General features: G+C 49.5%; 2 protein-coding genes across 2 annotated transcripts; one reads left to right on the forward strand and one right to left on the reverse strand.

The window, feature by feature from the left end:
* Positions 1,167–2,876, forward strand: LOC8080294 (probable cinnamyl alcohol dehydrogenase 6). The gene is made up of 2 exons (XM_002446031.2): positions 1,167–1,368; positions 1,551–2,876. The coding sequence occupies exons 1-2, from the start codon at positions 1,277–1,279 to the stop codon at positions 2,545–2,547; spliced, it is 1,089 nt and encodes a 362-aa protein (XP_002446076.1). The 5' UTR covers positions 1,167–1,276; the 3' UTR covers positions 2,548–2,876.
* Positions 3,877–8,900, reverse strand: LOC8065998 (ABC transporter B family member 19). Its single transcript, XM_021462792.1, has 5 exons — positions 8,158–8,900; positions 7,944–7,998; positions 7,673–7,848; positions 4,533–7,541; positions 3,877–4,410 (listed from the first exon to the last, which is right to left on the reverse strand). Exons 1-5 carry the CDS (start codon positions 8,830–8,832, stop codon positions 4,063–4,065), a joined length of 4,263 nt encoding a protein of 1,420 aa, XP_021318467.1. The 5' UTR covers positions 8,833–8,900; the 3' UTR covers positions 3,877–4,062.

The following is a 16,257-nucleotide window of genomic DNA, read 5'->3' on the forward strand; positions in this document are numbered from 1 at the left end:
TTATCAACTCTATAAATCTCACTAGCCCTCTAAATATATGGTCATCATCACCAAAAACCATAATAGGGCTTGATTGCATTTATAATCTCTCTATTTTTGGTGATTAATAATAATACACTTAGACCTTAGAAAAGAATTAAATCATAACTTGAGATTTTCGAGCCATGTGTATAGGAGCTCCTCCTAAATATGTGAATGGGGATTTGAATTCCCAATTTGGCATGAAAGGCAAAAATTCACATATCAAGTGAAGTGGGGGTTCCCCCTACGTCCATTGCTTATGTGTGCGGTGCTGCATTTATGGATCCAACGGTAAAGAGGTCAGCCTAGTCCACTACGTTGTGGTGCGCAATAGTGTCTGCTTTTGTCGACGACAAAGAAGCTTTTTGTCTTTTCTTGTTATTAATAGAGGCGGGCATAAAACATCATCTCTGAAAAATGGTGACTAGCATAAACGGACGACTTGCGTACCTCTTGTCTTTTCCCATCGTCTATAAGAAAATGGTTATTGAAGTAGTGGATATATCTAGATCCCTTGAGCATAGGGGTAATTTGGCTTTTACGTGGATTTTTACTCATGATTTTCATAGTGGTAATTTAAACCATACAATGTACATAAACAATTGAAAATATGGTGTCACGGTATATTCTTCAAAATAATGGTAAAACCTAGTAAAAATCGAGAGTGAGCAATATATGTTGACTCACTCTCTCGAAGATGCTCATAGAGTCATAGACACAAATTATTGGCCTATATAGAACGTATGAATTTCACAGAGAATATACCGTGTCACACATGTTGTATATGTGCGGAGTCCGATAACGTAGATGTGTGTATCTGTATATATGTAAGCGTCTCTGCTCTGTGTTTTAGAAAATGAAAATGTTGTAGGACTGCAAAACCTTAGCTTACGTCGGACAGTCAGTACAGTGACTATGGCTTTTTTAAATACGATAAACAAATTTTCAAATCGACCTGACGAAACCGCCTGGGGATGACAAGGAAATTGTACCTGCAGTACGTTAAGTAAGAACTACTACTCAGATAAATTATAACCTAATACTGTAACAAGCTCCAATTGAATTCCGGCCTTTAGAAAGCGACCAGACCCCTCGTCAACCGCGTGCTCTCTTTAAATAATAGCTCCAGGCTCCTGCAGCTTCACAATCACAGCCGATCTAGGACAGCCCCCAGAATCTCTCTCTCTCTCAGTATCTCTAGCTCACTCTCTCTGCGTGTCTGTCAGTTCCGAGGACGCAGATCGAGCAGAGAGCCATGGAGGTGACACCAAACCACACGCAGACCGTCGCCGGATGGGCCGCCATGAACGAGTCCGGCAAGCTCGAGCCCTTCATCTTCAAGAGAAGGTACGGTACAAATCAAAGGCGTCGCTTGAGCTTATCAGTCGAATCAAAGCAGCCAGTAGTACTTTCTGCTATGGTTTATCAGTCAAACGAATATTGATAATTTCAGCTGCTCGATCTCCTCAACTCCTGATCGTTAACAATCCTTTAATTTGGTTTGTTGGGCAATGATGATGGATGTGCAGGGAGAACGGCGTGGACGACGTGACGATCAAGGTGGAGTACTGCGGCATGTGCCACACGGACCTGCACTTCATCCAAAACGACTGGGGCATCACCATGTACCCACTGGTGCCAGGCCACGAGATCACGGGCGTGGTCACCAAGGTGGGCAGCAACGTGACCGGCTTCGGCGTCGGCGACCGTGTCGGCGTGGGCTGCATCGCCGCCTCCTGCCTCGACTGCGACCACTGCCGCCGGTCCGAGGAGAACTACTGCGACAAGGTGACGCTCACCTACAACGGCGTCTTCCCGGACGGCAGCGTCACCTACGGCGGCTACTCGAAGATGCTCGTGGCGCACAAGCGGTTCGTGGTGCGCGTTCCGGACACGCTCCCGCTCGACGCCGCGGCGCCGCTGCTGTGCGCGGGGATCACCGTGTACAGCCCCATGAAGCACCACGGCATGCTGCGATCCGCCGGGGCGAGCCTGGGCGTGGTAGGGCTGGGTGGACTCGGCCATGTCGCCGTCAAGTTCGCCAAGGCGTTCGGTCTCCGCGTCACCGTCGTCAGCACGTCGCCGGCGAAGGAGAAGGAGGCGAGGGAGCGGCTTGGCGCCGACGACTTCGTCGTCAGCAGCGACCAGAAGCAGATGCAGGCCATGGCGAGAAGCCTCGACTACGTCATCGACACCGTCTCGGCGAAGCATTCCTTGGGACCTATCTTGGAGCTGCTCAAGGTGAACGGCAAGCTCGTGCTCGTCGCGGCGCCGGACCAGCCCGTCGAGCTGCCGTCGTTCCCGCTCATCTTTGGGAAGAGGACGGTGAGTGGGAGCATGACGGGAGGGATGAAGGAGACGCAGGAGATGCTGGACCTGTGTGGACAGCACGGCATCACCTGTGATATCGAGCTCGTCTCCACCGACGGGATCAATGACGCGCTCCAGCGCCTCGCAAGCAACGACGTCCGCTACCGCTTCGTCATCGACATCGCCGGCGGCGACTCGTCAAACTCGAAGCTCTAGTTTCAATCGATCAATTCGTTGCAGTATTATCAAGTACAGTATATATCAACATCGGTGGCAATGGCATGGCTGGTGGTTGATGATTGCTCTATCTAGTGTGCGTCAGTATCAGCAATATGATCAGTGGTATATCACTGGATCAGACAGGAGAGTAAGTATGTAATGGTGGTTGATGTAGTGTGCGTCAGTATCAGCAATATGACAGTGTTGCTACTACAGAGTTCCTCGAGGAGCCGGAGCTGCTAGGATCATTGGGGCTTGTTTAGTTCCGAAAATTGTTTGGTTTTCGTTACTATATTAATTTTTTAAAGACATCAAATTTTACGGCACATGCATGGAGTATTAAATATAGATAAAAACAAAAAAAAATTCGCTAGCCCTAAAAAAAAAGATGGCAGATCAGTTCTGTTCTTATAGCAACTTTCATTTGGATGTAGAACTCCTTTAAAACACCTAGAATCTTTAATTAATAAAATACACACACAAATTAGGTGTTGGAGGCAAGTATTTTCACTATTTATAATTTGCCAAGTATATAAAATGATAATACTATATTTGTTGTTTTCTTATATCCATTGATGGTTAAAGAGTATCCAATCCTAAGAATTTTTCACCTATTAGCTTAGTGCCAGCTTAGCATGACTCCACCTCTGGCTCCTCCTGTGAAGTTGTTTCGGAAGACGTTTAGCGAAAGTGTTCTAGTGACTGTTTTGTAATAATTTGTGTCAAGTTTTCGAGCATGAGTAAGGAGAAGCCACGTTTTCTTTGCTCCATCTTCTTAGCACAAAATAGCTCTGGCTCTTCCCAACTCATTTCGAGGAGTCATTTCCTCCAAGCTCCTTTCAAGGAACCATCTTTTTTACATGATTGTTTGGACAAGGCAACGACGAGAGCAACAAGAAGCCGGAACTAGAGCCGTGCCAAAAAGAGGTCTCAATCATTATTCGGTGGGTTTAGACAAATGAGTATTACTGAGATTGGAGAGAGCGTGTAATGCACTTTGATAACTTATTAGGTTTAGGTCGTATGGGCCAGCACCAAGGGCGAAGCTAAGGCTTTCTATTGGAGCCCGGCCGCTGACTCCGATGGATTTTGAAAGACAAAGAGAGAATCATTGTTATTTGCTTCTAATGACCCCGCCTTGCTTCAGCTAAGACCCTGGTAGTCTTCTAGCCTGGCTTCGCCAATGGCCAGCACTACTACAAAAAAATGTCGTCATTGTAGGTTTATGTAGTTTGGACAAATAATCATAAGTTCCACACGAGCTTTGAAAGTTGAGAAATTAGAATAGCATCTACAAACTTTATTCAATCCCAAGTCCGAGTAATATTCCTGAAAAATTCTATTGACATATAATATATAATATAATCAACATCCCCCATTCCTAAATAATTACTCTTTGCTGTAGGAAGAAAAAAAAAGTTAATCATCATCATAATCATAATAACATTATACTACATACTATATATATAATAACGTCTGATATCCTCGAAATAAAATCAGAGTAGGCATCTCCTACGCGAAGGCCTGCGCTTCCACCTCTGCCTTAACCATGGCGGCGTACATGCCGTCTCGATGCGTCGCCAGGAGCTCCTGGTGGCTGCCGAACTCGGCGACCTTCCCGTTGCTGACGACGGCGACGCGGTCGGCGTCGCGGATCGTGGACAGGCGGTGCGCCACCACGATCGTCGTCGCTCGCCGTGCCACTTTCCTCAGCGCCTCCTGCACCTGCTTCTCGGATTCCAAGTCCAGCGCGCTGCTCGCTTCGTCCAGAAGCAGAATCCTCGACTGCTTCACGATTGCTCTTGCGATGGCTATCCTCTGCTTCTGCCCTCCTGACAACTGGACCCCACTCTCTCCCACCTTCTCATCAAGAAAAATAAATATCATCACTGTCAGGTTTTGTTCAGAATTCATTATTTTCTGCTTGAGAGAGGAATAAAAATGAAAAAGAAATTGCTGCTTCTTCTTCTTCTTCTTCTTACCTGAGTTTCATAGCCTTGTGGTAATCCAGCAATAAACTTGTGAATATTGGCCTCCTTGGCAGCTTCTTCAATTTCAGCCCAAGAAGCCTTTGCATTGCCGAAGCCGATGTTCTCCCTGATGGAACCACTGAACAGAGCAGGCTCCTGACCGACCATGGCACACTCTCCCCGGAGCCATTTGAGGTCCAGCTCCCGCACGTCGATGCCGCCGACCATCACTTTCCCGTCCACCGGGTCGTAGAAGCGCTGCACCATCCACACCACCGTCGACTTGCCGCTCCCGCTTGCGCCGACCACCGCCACCGTGCTCCCGGCCTTCACCCGCACCGAGAACTCGTTCAGCACCCTCACCTCCGGCCGCGACGGGTACGCGAACACGACGCTCTTCAGCTCCACGTCCATGGGTTTCCCGTCCTTGATCGTTCGTCTCTTGCCGCCGCTGCTGCCGTCGTCGGTGATCGTCGGACGTCGGTTCAGTATGGAGAGTATCCCGGCGATGGCCACCGCCGCGCCGGACGTGTCCGGGGCGAGTCCGGCTAGCTGGCCGACGGAGAAGGAGCTGAGCACGAGGATGAGGAAGATCTTTGACACGTCGCCGAACTTGGATTGGTCCTTGTTGATGAACAGAGCGCCGGCCCAGAGCGTCACCGTGTAGGCGCCGTACATGGCGCCCTGGGAGAGGCCGAGGATGACGCCCATGACCTGCGATCTCCGACGAGCTTTCGACACGGGCACGTCCAGCGCACGGTTGAAGGTTCCGACGATGTTGCCCTGAGCGCAGAGCGCCGCCACCGTGCGCACGTTCGAGACGGCGCCGGCGGCGATGCTGCTGGCGCGCGCGTACGCGCCGTCGTCGTCCGTCTTGGCGCCGACGTTGATGAGCAGGTTCAGGTAGCTGGCGCCGAGCGTCAGCGGCGTGCAGGCCATGGCGACGAGCGTGAGCCGCCAGTCCAGCGCGAAGCATATCCCGAGCCCCACGCCGGCGGAGCCCACGGCCATGAGGAGCACGGCGTACCTGTCGCCGAACATGGACCGGAACGCGACGGCGTCGCGCGCCAGCCTCGTCACCAGGATGCCCATGGCGTTGTCTTCCTCGTCGAACCACGCCGGCTCCTGCCGCATGATGGCGCGGAACAGGCGGTCCCGGACGCGCATCGTCAGCCGGGCGCCTGCCCAGCCGCACAGCCCCTGTTGTCCCGTCATCGCCAGGATGCACGCCACGCCGAGACCGACCATGGCCATGGCTAGAGCACCCACCTGTCGTTTCATCTTGGAGGTGTCGGCGTCGAAGTACACCGCCACGGCTTGTCCCAGCAGCAGCGGGAACACCGAGAACACCGCGCCGGCGTTTATGCCCATCAGGAAGCCTAGGATCAGCAGTGGGCCTTCCTGCCGCTGTAGCTTCCAGATCTCTGACACACTGACGACCTTGCTGTCGCCGGCGGCGGCGGCGTCGTCGTCGTCCTTGGTCGTCTTTGCGCGAATATCCACCTCTGCTTCTCGTGGGAACGTCCGGCGAGCGCCGCCGCCGTACCTTGACCTGGATACCGACGACAAAATGTCGTCGTCGTAGACGCCTGAGTCGTCGGTGAAACTGTTGTACCCCGTCCCGCCGCCGACAGCGGCAGGTGATTTTCTGGCAGGGGCGCCGGAGGCGGCGTCGTCAGACGACGACCTGCCGCTGTCGGACGCGAGCTTGACGAGGGCAGCGTACGGGCCGCCCCGAGCAACGAGGTCGTCGTGGCGTCCGGACTCGACGACGGCGCCGCGGTCGAGCACGGCGATGGTGTCGGCGTTCCGGACGGTGGCGAGGCGGTGCGCGATGACGACGACGGTGCGGCCGACGGAGAGGCGCTCGATGGACTGCTGCACGACGGCCTCGGACTCGGCGTCCAGCGCGCTGGTGGGCTCGTCGAGGAGCAGGATGCGTGGGTCCCTGATGATGGCGCGGGCGAGGGCGATGCGCTGCTTCTGTCCCCCCGACAGCTGCGTCCCGCGGTCGCCGACCTGCGTGTCGTAGCCGTCCGGCAAGCCGAGGACGAAGGTGTGCGCGTTGGCCTTGGCGCAGGCGGCAATGGCTTCCTGCCTCGTCGCGTTCTCCTTCCCCATCATCACGTTCTCGACGATGGAGGTGGCGAACAAGACGGGCTCCTGCCCAACCAACCCCATCTGGGAGCGAAGCCACCGGAGGTTGAGCGACGACAGGTCATGGCCGTCGAGCGTGATGATCCCCCGCGTCGGGTCGTAGAACCTCTCGAGGAGCGCGAACATGGTGGACTTGCCGCCGCCGCTGACGCCGACGAGCGCCACCATCTTGGACGCCGGGATGGTCAGGTTCAGGTTGTAGAGGATCATGGCCTCCGGCCGCGACGGGTACGCGAACTCCACGTCTTTGAACTCGATCCGGCCCCTCACCGACGATAACGACCGGCCGGCGCCGCCGTAGGCGTCGATGTCCGGGACCCGGTCGACGATCTCGAACACCCGCCCCGCCGCCACCCGGCCCTGCGCGAACTGCGCGAAGTAGGACAATGACAGCGCCAGGCCTCTCCCTCCGACCATGACGCCGAAGAAGCAGGCGATGGCGTCGCCGCCCTTGATGTCGCCGGTGGCGACCAGACGCGAGCCGAGCCACAGCGCCAGCGCCCACTGAGAGTAGGTGACCAGGTAGATGACGCCCATGCCGGCGCCCTTGGCGAACCCTAGCTTGATGCCGATGGGAGCCGCCCTGTTGAGCCACTCGGCGTACCTGTCGGCGAGACGGTCCTCCATGACGAAGGAGAGGACCGTCCGGATCGAGAAGATGGCCTGCTGCGCCACGCTGCCGGCGCGCTTGTACGACGCCTCGTCCTTGGCGGTGAGGCCGCCGTAGATGGCCTTGTAGGCGAGGCCGCACGACATCATCACCGGCGTCGCGGCGAAGACGGCGAGCGCAATCTTCCATGATTTTATGAAGCCCACCACGTAGCCGAAGATGAAGGTGAAGACATGGTGCACAAATCCTGCCATCTTTTTTTTTTCAGACAGATTGTACACACAACAGATTGATTGATCAGTGTTAAGCTAGCACAAATCTTGCAATCTTTCAGAATCAGAGGTACTAGCTCCAGTGAAGTCTATGTGCTTTCCTCCTCTGTTACCTTGTCTCCCATGACGTCCTGGATTTGGGCGACATCACTGGAGATGCTCTGCATGACCTCGCCGGTGCTCACCTCCGTGTCGAAGAAGCCGATCTCTTGCCTGAGCACCGCCTTGAGGTACTCCCGTCGGATACGGAGCGCCGACCTCTCGCCGATCATCCTCCAGCACATGATCTCTATACAGAGTTGAGATCATCACATCAGAGAATGAATTATGCTCCAAAGATTTGCCAAGAATTTGAACACGCGTGCAGACATTATTCATGCTTACCAAGATACGCTCCTATGACAACAGCGGCAGCAAGGAACAACATGTAAAAGCTGATCTGCATTATTTCCAACAAGGTAGTAGTGTAAATACAAAATTTGCTAAATTATAATTAGTTTCAGGCTTATGACAGACAGGTCTAGCATCAATCAGCATATATATATATATATATATATATATATATATATATATATATATATATATATAACTTAATTACCTGCTTGACGTCCTTCATCATCTGCGGCTTGTCGCTGTTGACAACCTTGTTGATAAAATTTCCGAAGAGGTACGAGTACCAGGGCAGAGATCCACCGTTGATCATGGCGCCGATACACCCAAGAACGAGCAGGACGATGTCCAGCGGCGCCGAGTACTTGAACAGGCCGGCGATGCTGACAGGCTTCCCGATCCTCACCTCGATCTCGCCGTCGTCGTCGTCGTCGTCGTCGTCGTACAAGTCGAAGTCGTAGTCGTCGCCGTCGCCGTCGTAGTACTGGCTCCGGCTGTAGGACGTGACGCTGATGTCGTAGCCAAAGCTCGCCGCGTCGCGCTCCCCTCGCCGCGCCGGAACGTAGAGCTTGTCGTGGTTGTCCCGCGAGAAGGAGACTTCCCGGGACATGTACGTGTCTCTGTACTTCACCATGGCGTTGTTCCCGGAGCCGCCGCCGCCGCCGCCGCCTCGGCCACCGGCGCCGGTGATGGCGGTGGTGGCGGTGCTGACGATGTCGTCGTTGCTGGCGAAAGAGGTGTTGGGCGCGACGACGATGGCGCGGCTAGCGTCAGTCACGACGCTCTGCAGCTCCAGCCGCTTGTTGCCGCCGCCGGCGGCGGCGGCAGAAGCTGCCACGGACCGGGACTGGTGCGTCGTCGCCGACGAGCGGTCGCGGTACATGAGCCTGGTGGAGCGTTTGGACAGGTAGTAGTCCCTGGCCGTGCGGCGGAACAGCGCCGGCCCGCGGCGCGACGCGGCGTCCGAACCGGCGGGCGCCCATGGCCCGACCGCGGCGCCGAGGCCGTGCGGCTGCGCCCACGACGTGTCCGCCGGCTGCCAGGACACGGAGCTCTGCCACGACGTGTCGTCGAGGCCGCCGCGGCGACGACGCAGTATCCCGCGAGGCGTGGCGGTGGTGGTGGCGAAGGAGGTGGCGGAGTTGTCCGTGGTGGTGGAGAAAGGACTGTGCGCGCCTGCTGCTGCTGCTGCTGCTGCTGGTTGCCGCTGCCGGCGCGGCGGCGGCTGCAGGTGCGTGCCGGAGCGGGAGAAGGAGAAGTCATCCATGCATGTGGTGTGTGTTTCGCAGACCAAAGAGCGCGGCAAGCGGTGGCGTTGGGTTTGATGAAAAAGGGCCGGGCAGGCCTCGCCGCCTCGGGTGCAGCTCCTGACGATGATGCCAAATGGGTGGGAGTTTTGGACGGGGACGGCGATATGATTCCGGCCGCCTGCTGGCTGGCTGGACGGCAGGCTTAGGATTCAACGAAGCTAGCAATAATATTCGCGGGATGTGAATTGGCAGTTTGGCATGCATGCCACCCTTTACATAAGAAGCGTCAACCTCAATTTTATTTGGAACTCTCATCACCTGTGAAGAGACAGGACATGGTAATAACTCAACAAATAGACATTGTTGTTGCTGTACAAAGGGCCAAATGGCCGGGGGACAGACACGGGCAGGGGCGGATCTAGAATGCGTAGGCGTAGCGTATCCATTGGCGTCAGCTACTCATCTCCGTTGTATCATAATAATAATAATAATTATAGTATAATGATAATAATCTGTATAAAGGCTAACAAGCATATTGCCAAAACTTCATTGGTGGTACATACACAAAACACTAGTACATGCATGAATATGTACCTCTATGCATGTACACACACCACTTAATGAGTACCTTTGAAGAACTTAGCTGGTCAATCTTGAGACGGATGAAATTACCCATATTGCCATTAAAAGAACAATATCATTAAATTATAGATTTTTTCTCTCTATTAATGAGCATGGGGCCTGATACTGAAAGAGCAATTGAAACAACGATATCATTAAATGTATGAAGATACGAGCAACCGTGTTAAGTTAGGGACTTGAACCCAGGTAAGTAAGTTCAACCACAAACAACACAATCAAGTGAGTTACACTCACCTCACAGACTTCATTGGTGTCATTGGACCATAAAAAACAAACCTGGATCCAACTAGGGAGCCATGGCATGTTAAAAAGCACAACACAAGTAAGGTGTGTCCACTACAGTCATACCTTGACCGACACAGAACGATACGTAGGGTCGTGCCCCGCAACCTCATCATGCAGTGCTAGCATTCCTTCATGTGCATGACCTAATTAACGGCTGACCTAATCTTGATCCTCAGCCCTCCAAGGCCCAAGTACAAAACAGAGGACACCACATCTAAGGTAAAATCCCTTCCTCAGCTCCTTATCGCTGCTTATGCTCCCACTGTCGCTTCCATTCTAGCACTTGCTCTCCTCTTTGCCCCTAGCCTCCCCCCCCCAATTTGCTGCTCACCTCGCATTTGGAGCTCGCTCCCCTCTCATCCATTGCCACATCATGTATCAAACTCATCACCACCTCGAGGAGGTGCTCATATAACCTTCGTTCCCTCCCCTCCTATCTTGTTTTATTCCTCGAAGTTACACCATCACCACCATAGATTTGATCTATTGCATAATGCATCATCGAGGTGGAGGTGATCTCGGCCGAGATCCCCTCCGCCTTCCACCTTTACCCTTTATTTTAGAATTATTAGCTCCGACAACGAAGGTCAATGAATTGTGCAAAGTGAATCAGGTGGGTAGCACATGGGACACAAACTTATAATGGTTCAGGTACAGGGTATCCTATGTATAATGGAGAATAGCTCTCTTATTTTGTACGCTTTGATCGGTGTCTACGGGGGCCTTGATGTCTATGCAAGCCTAATTGCCTAGATTGTACCGGGATATAATGAGCTATGGGAAGATATCGATCAAGGGTTCTCTACCCTCATTACATAGTTCGAGAGTGAAGTTATACGTAGAATCTTGATCGGTTTACGTAAAGGTTTTCGGTTTCGTTACAAAGAAGTCTAATAGATAGAGTTGGTTTCAAACTAAAACTTACTACGCCTTGTCTTCCAAATTAGATGAGAATACCTCCATTCGAGTAGCCTTCTCGATATAACCTGTCCTATTTAGGTTGTTTTTCATGCGATGAGGTATCTGGTTACATATCATTTGACACCGTACAAACTATGCTTGTAAAGGATAAGTTATGGGCTAACTGGGCTAGTATGACCCATCAGGCCCACCAAGCTCACTAATTCAGCACAGCACGGTTAACCTTACCGAGTGCTGTGCTTGTGCCTCAGGCTGTCAAGCAGCACAGCCTATTAGGCTATCAGTGTCCACCGTGCTATGCTGTGTCGTCCATTTGGCCTATCATATCTACAGTTGCAGCCATGCATCATCCTCCTGGACCGAGCTAGCGTTTCCGTTCTTGTGCCACGTGTACATATATCGTCAGCAGTGTGCTGTGTGGGACCCAGGATGAAGTGAAATTTAATTTGCTGTGTCAAATAAAGCTGTCGACAGCCATCAGCCAACGCGCTTGAGAGTTTAACAACTTCCGACCAAGAAATGTATCTTGTTCTATGGCCTGTCTGCAGTGGGATTTGCTGGCCTAGCTAGGTGATGATGCGAGCCTGTGACCAATGAGCCTGTGTGTGGCCTTTCACTATATGAGGCCAACAGAAACCATCCAAGCTAGAGAGCCGCGCTGGCGATTCGAACTTTTAACAGAACTGCTTTTTATTTTCAAAGTAGGCCGGAGCATGGTTATTTGCTGCGTATATACTATACACTATAGTTTTCTTTGCAATGAAAGAAGTTGTGCCTATTTGTTTTCTGCGAAATGGTACTTTTATGTTTCTGTGTAAGTGGTGCTCGCATTTTGTTGTTCCTGCTAATAACAGAGGATTATTAACTGTGAGTCGTTGTTCGGAGAATGCTGTGCCGGCCAACTGTTGCGACAGAATGGTGGTATACTGTCTTTTCTTTAGTTATATATTCTTCCAAATGGCACAAGCTAGCTAGATACGTACAGCATGGTAGATACAGGTAGTGAGATATGTCTTGTTTTAACGAATGCAGGCGTATTTGTTAGTATTTAAGGTTCGGTGCTGGCATCGGATCGAGCTCAGTCAAGTCATTGAAATCGTCACCATCTAAATGTTCGGCATCGTGGAAGAATTGTTTATTGTATTGCTCATGAGGGTAGCAAACTACGCGGAAACTTTAAAAAGATACAAACAATCCCGCCAACATTTCGAGTTGGGGACTGATGTACAAGGTAAAGGAGGCACGGTCCTGGCCCAGTGGTGGAGTGGTGGATCCAAAAACACCTAAAACGAGGCTAAAAATAGTACAAGAGATTTTTAGACCTTATCGGATAGAGCTAAATGTATATTTTTATGAGCTATCTTGGATTAGACAAAGAAGATATTAAAGAAAATTTTAGACCGCGGGCTGCAGCCTGGGGCATAGATCTGCCCCTGCAGGGGGCTCATATATCAATTTTCTTTGTAGTATAGGGCCGATTTGGTAGAGCAACTTTGAGGCTAAATCTAGGAGAAGCTCTTCGAAACAGTTAACCGATAGAGTAGCTTCATTCTAGACTGAATTTAGGAGAATCTCTAATAAATAGTCTTTTTACTTAAAAGTGATTCTTTGAATGATTATCTAAAATGAACTAGGAGCCTGAGAGCTAAAAAAAAGTAGCTTCTCATGATTCACTTCGCGCATAGAATCACTATATATGCACTGAGTTTGTCCAAGAGAATTATAGAGAATCAACTTTAATCATAGAACCACTTCTCACAGATAATCAACTTACATAAACAATCTAAAGCACAAAGAGATCTACCAAACTTGCCCCTCGTTCGTCGATATAATTCATGTTTCTACATGTATGGAAGGAATCTAACTAATAGAGTATCTTAGTCCTTGATCATACAAATACTAATTTCAGGAGAACATTAATATTTAAGTCTAAAAGTAACTATTTTCTACAACAAAAAAAAACAAAAATTTCTCGTTACACCTCCCTATGCTAACTAGTCACGGAAAAAAACCATCGAGTAGGACTCATGACTCATGCGATTTGTTCGTGGTCCTCCACACCCTAATGCCAATACTTGCATCATCGGTAGCCGCCGTTGCCCCTCCCCTAGGCCACGACCATCGCCATCGCTAGCTAGCCACCATTATGGCCCATGCCGTTATGTGATTTCTCCTTGCTACCAGAAGACTTGTGAAAACATACAAATTACTAACCGTCGTTGCCCCTTCTAATAAGTTAGAATAGTTCAAATTACTTAGCCCACACCAAAGCCATATAGCTTTTATAGTTGTACCATAGGTCCTAAGTTACTAGTTTATAGATTATAAATCCTTATGTAAATTAACTAGAGCTCCAAAAGACTCAATTCTCTAGCCCTCTTTGTCCATATCACTAAAAAGCACCTTTAATCCATAATTATATATCATTAATCAATATTAGTGGTGGTTATAATTGGTGATAACAAACTAAAACAATCTATCCATATACAGAAACTCATGGGTATAATAAGGATACAAGATATCAAAAGCACTAGTTAAGGCCCTTAATATTTCATCATATTAGATGCATGTACATGAAAAGATGGTTACAAAGTTATTATGTAATAAAGAGTTCTCATATTATACTTGCTTTCCAAATGCTACTCAAACCTTATCAGTCTTTAGCTTCAGCTCCTCAGCTATCTATCTTCATCGCTTACAGACCGGTATATTTTGAGCCACGGTTGAATTATGTAATAATAAAGAGTTCTCATATCATATTATACTCAGCCCCTGTTGAATTATTTGGATATTTGTATATTTTGAGCCACTACATGCGTTTTGATAACGCCATTTTATATTATTTAGAATATGTCAGAGCAGGTCAACTCTCGAAACAATATCTATGTGTGAGAGATTTTACTTATATGGCCCTAAAAAAATGTCTCTTCCCTGGATGACCTCTTTTTTTTTGAACTTACCCTCAAACGAATTTTTATTCCTTCTATGGCCTTCCGTTCGTTTTCAGCACGGTAAAAAATCAATGCTAAGGGCATTATGGTCTTTTTACCCTCCACTTAACACCGTTAAGTGCTGAAAATGAACGAAAGTCATAGAAGAAATGAAAATTCATTTGAGGGCCATAGAAGGAAGTTAAAAAAAAGGCCATATAAGGAAGAGACATTTTTTAGGACCATACAAGTAAATCTCTCTATATATATTATTATGCAACTTCACCAAACACTAGGATGCAATACCCATCCGCTAAACAAAGACAATCTTTGTATGCAATCTAGGCGGTGTTGCACATCAATGTGGCTGGCACCATCAATAAGTTTTTTTATTTTTGAATCCTCAATAGAATTTTTTCCCCAGCGAATTGTGCCGGATGAACTAAAAAAGTTCAGAATTAGAAGAATGAGCAATGGCTGTCGTTTGACCTGTGGGCTTTAAACTTAGAAAAGTTTAGAATGGGCTTGGCCCAATTTTCTGTGCAGTTCCAGCCTATAAATAGCCTTTTCTCTGTCCACGGCTCCGTCGCATCTTCAGCCCATCCCCACTTGCACTGCATCTCCAAAGGGCGGCGGACGGCGGCGAAGGACGGAAGGAAGAACGGAGACGACGACAGGTGGGCAAGCTGCAAGCATGAGAAGACCAGTGACTCAGTGAGTATCTTGCGCCTCGATCCATTGCCATCACAATCGAGTTCGCGTTCGACATTCAGTTTTGGTTCTCCCAATTTCTGTGGTGGTAATGATAACGCGAATCATCCCAGTCTGATTTTGTTCATTAGGTTAGGATTGGGAGTGGATCTCTGCTAGGCGCTAGCCTAAGGTTTGTTGATAGGGATGTGTGTGGCAACTAGCACCGATGTCATTCGGTTTATGTTTCACGGTGAAGGAAGAGTAATTAGTTGTTTCACAAATCTGATGACTCCGGTTAGTCTCCCCACATGAGAAAATTCTAGATATAGGACTCCAATCAACGCGCTTCATAATTATAGGACGCCAATCATCATTTTCGTGAAAATGTCTCTCGAAACGTTACCTTCTTGTTTTCCATGATATTTGGTATATTTTATCTCTTTTTAATTCTTAATACATGTATTTATCTTCTAATGTGACTCTTTTGTCCTTATGTCCTCTACGCAGCTTTGATCGATGTTTTATCTACCTCCCGATGCTTTATGTTCCTGGTACTCTGTCTCCCTCTCGCCGCCTCCATTCCTCACGCTGTTGTTCATCACATCGCCCATGGATGTAAGGCCGCCGCCCGATGTAGATGATGGACGTGATGCCCTCAGCCCTGGTCGCGGCAGCCTGAGCCCCGACCACACGTCGTTTGTGGCCATGATAGCCTCAACCCTAGCCGTGCCAGCTTCTTCTAGCCTGGCCACGCAGGTTACAGGGCTGGTCGTGGCGCCCTTAGGCTTGGCCACGCTGGCTTTTGGGGTAGCTGCGCCATCTATGGACTAGACATGACGGCTGCATCCGGTATTTTTTTCTCTATCATGGTTACGGTGGTGGAGCACATAAAAAATTAGTGCATGGTGTTGTTCGGCTATAACTTGCACGACAACTAGTGCATGGTGTTGTTGTTCTTCTATCATGGTTACCTAGTGAAGTTCTTAGTTTGATTTCATATGACAAGAAAAACCCTCAATGGATATTGGTACAATATACCCATCGATGGAGGAGTTTAAGATGACTGTGCGATAATTTGCTATCAATAAGGAGTTTGATTTAGGAGTTGAGAAGTCATGTAAGACAACATATTGGGCTTATTGCAAGTCTGAGGGTGATTGCCCTTGGAGAATAAATGGCACCAAAATAGAGGCCAAAGCACTGTTGTTGATGCAAAAGCGAGATCTGTAAACACAAAGGGCTAATACCCGATTTAAACGTTAAGGCGTGCCAGCCGATTTGACCTCACTATCGGCAAAGGTGATAACTCGAATACTTTGGTCCCGACAACAGCGATGCGCCCGGATGCCACGGCCAAGATGTATTCACGCAGAACTTGAGAACACGCCGAGCTTAAGTCGACGAATTCTTAAGAACTCGTAATAAAAAGGAAAAGTATGACGAAATCGTCGAAAAGTAGATGCTGGAATATGAGTAAAAACTTATGTTTGATTGATTGATAGATGTCTCGATTACAAGGCCCTAGGGTCTACATTTATACCCTGCTCAAAGAGCTACAACCAGACACGACTAGAATTCGAATTCCAA

The sequence above is a fragment of the Sorghum bicolor genome, chromosome 6, assembly GCF_000003195.3.
Source record: "Sorghum bicolor cultivar BTx623 chromosome 6, Sorghum_bicolor_NCBIv3, whole genome shotgun sequence".
Lineage (NCBI taxonomy): Eukaryota > Viridiplantae > Streptophyta > Magnoliopsida > Poales > Poaceae > Sorghum > Sorghum bicolor.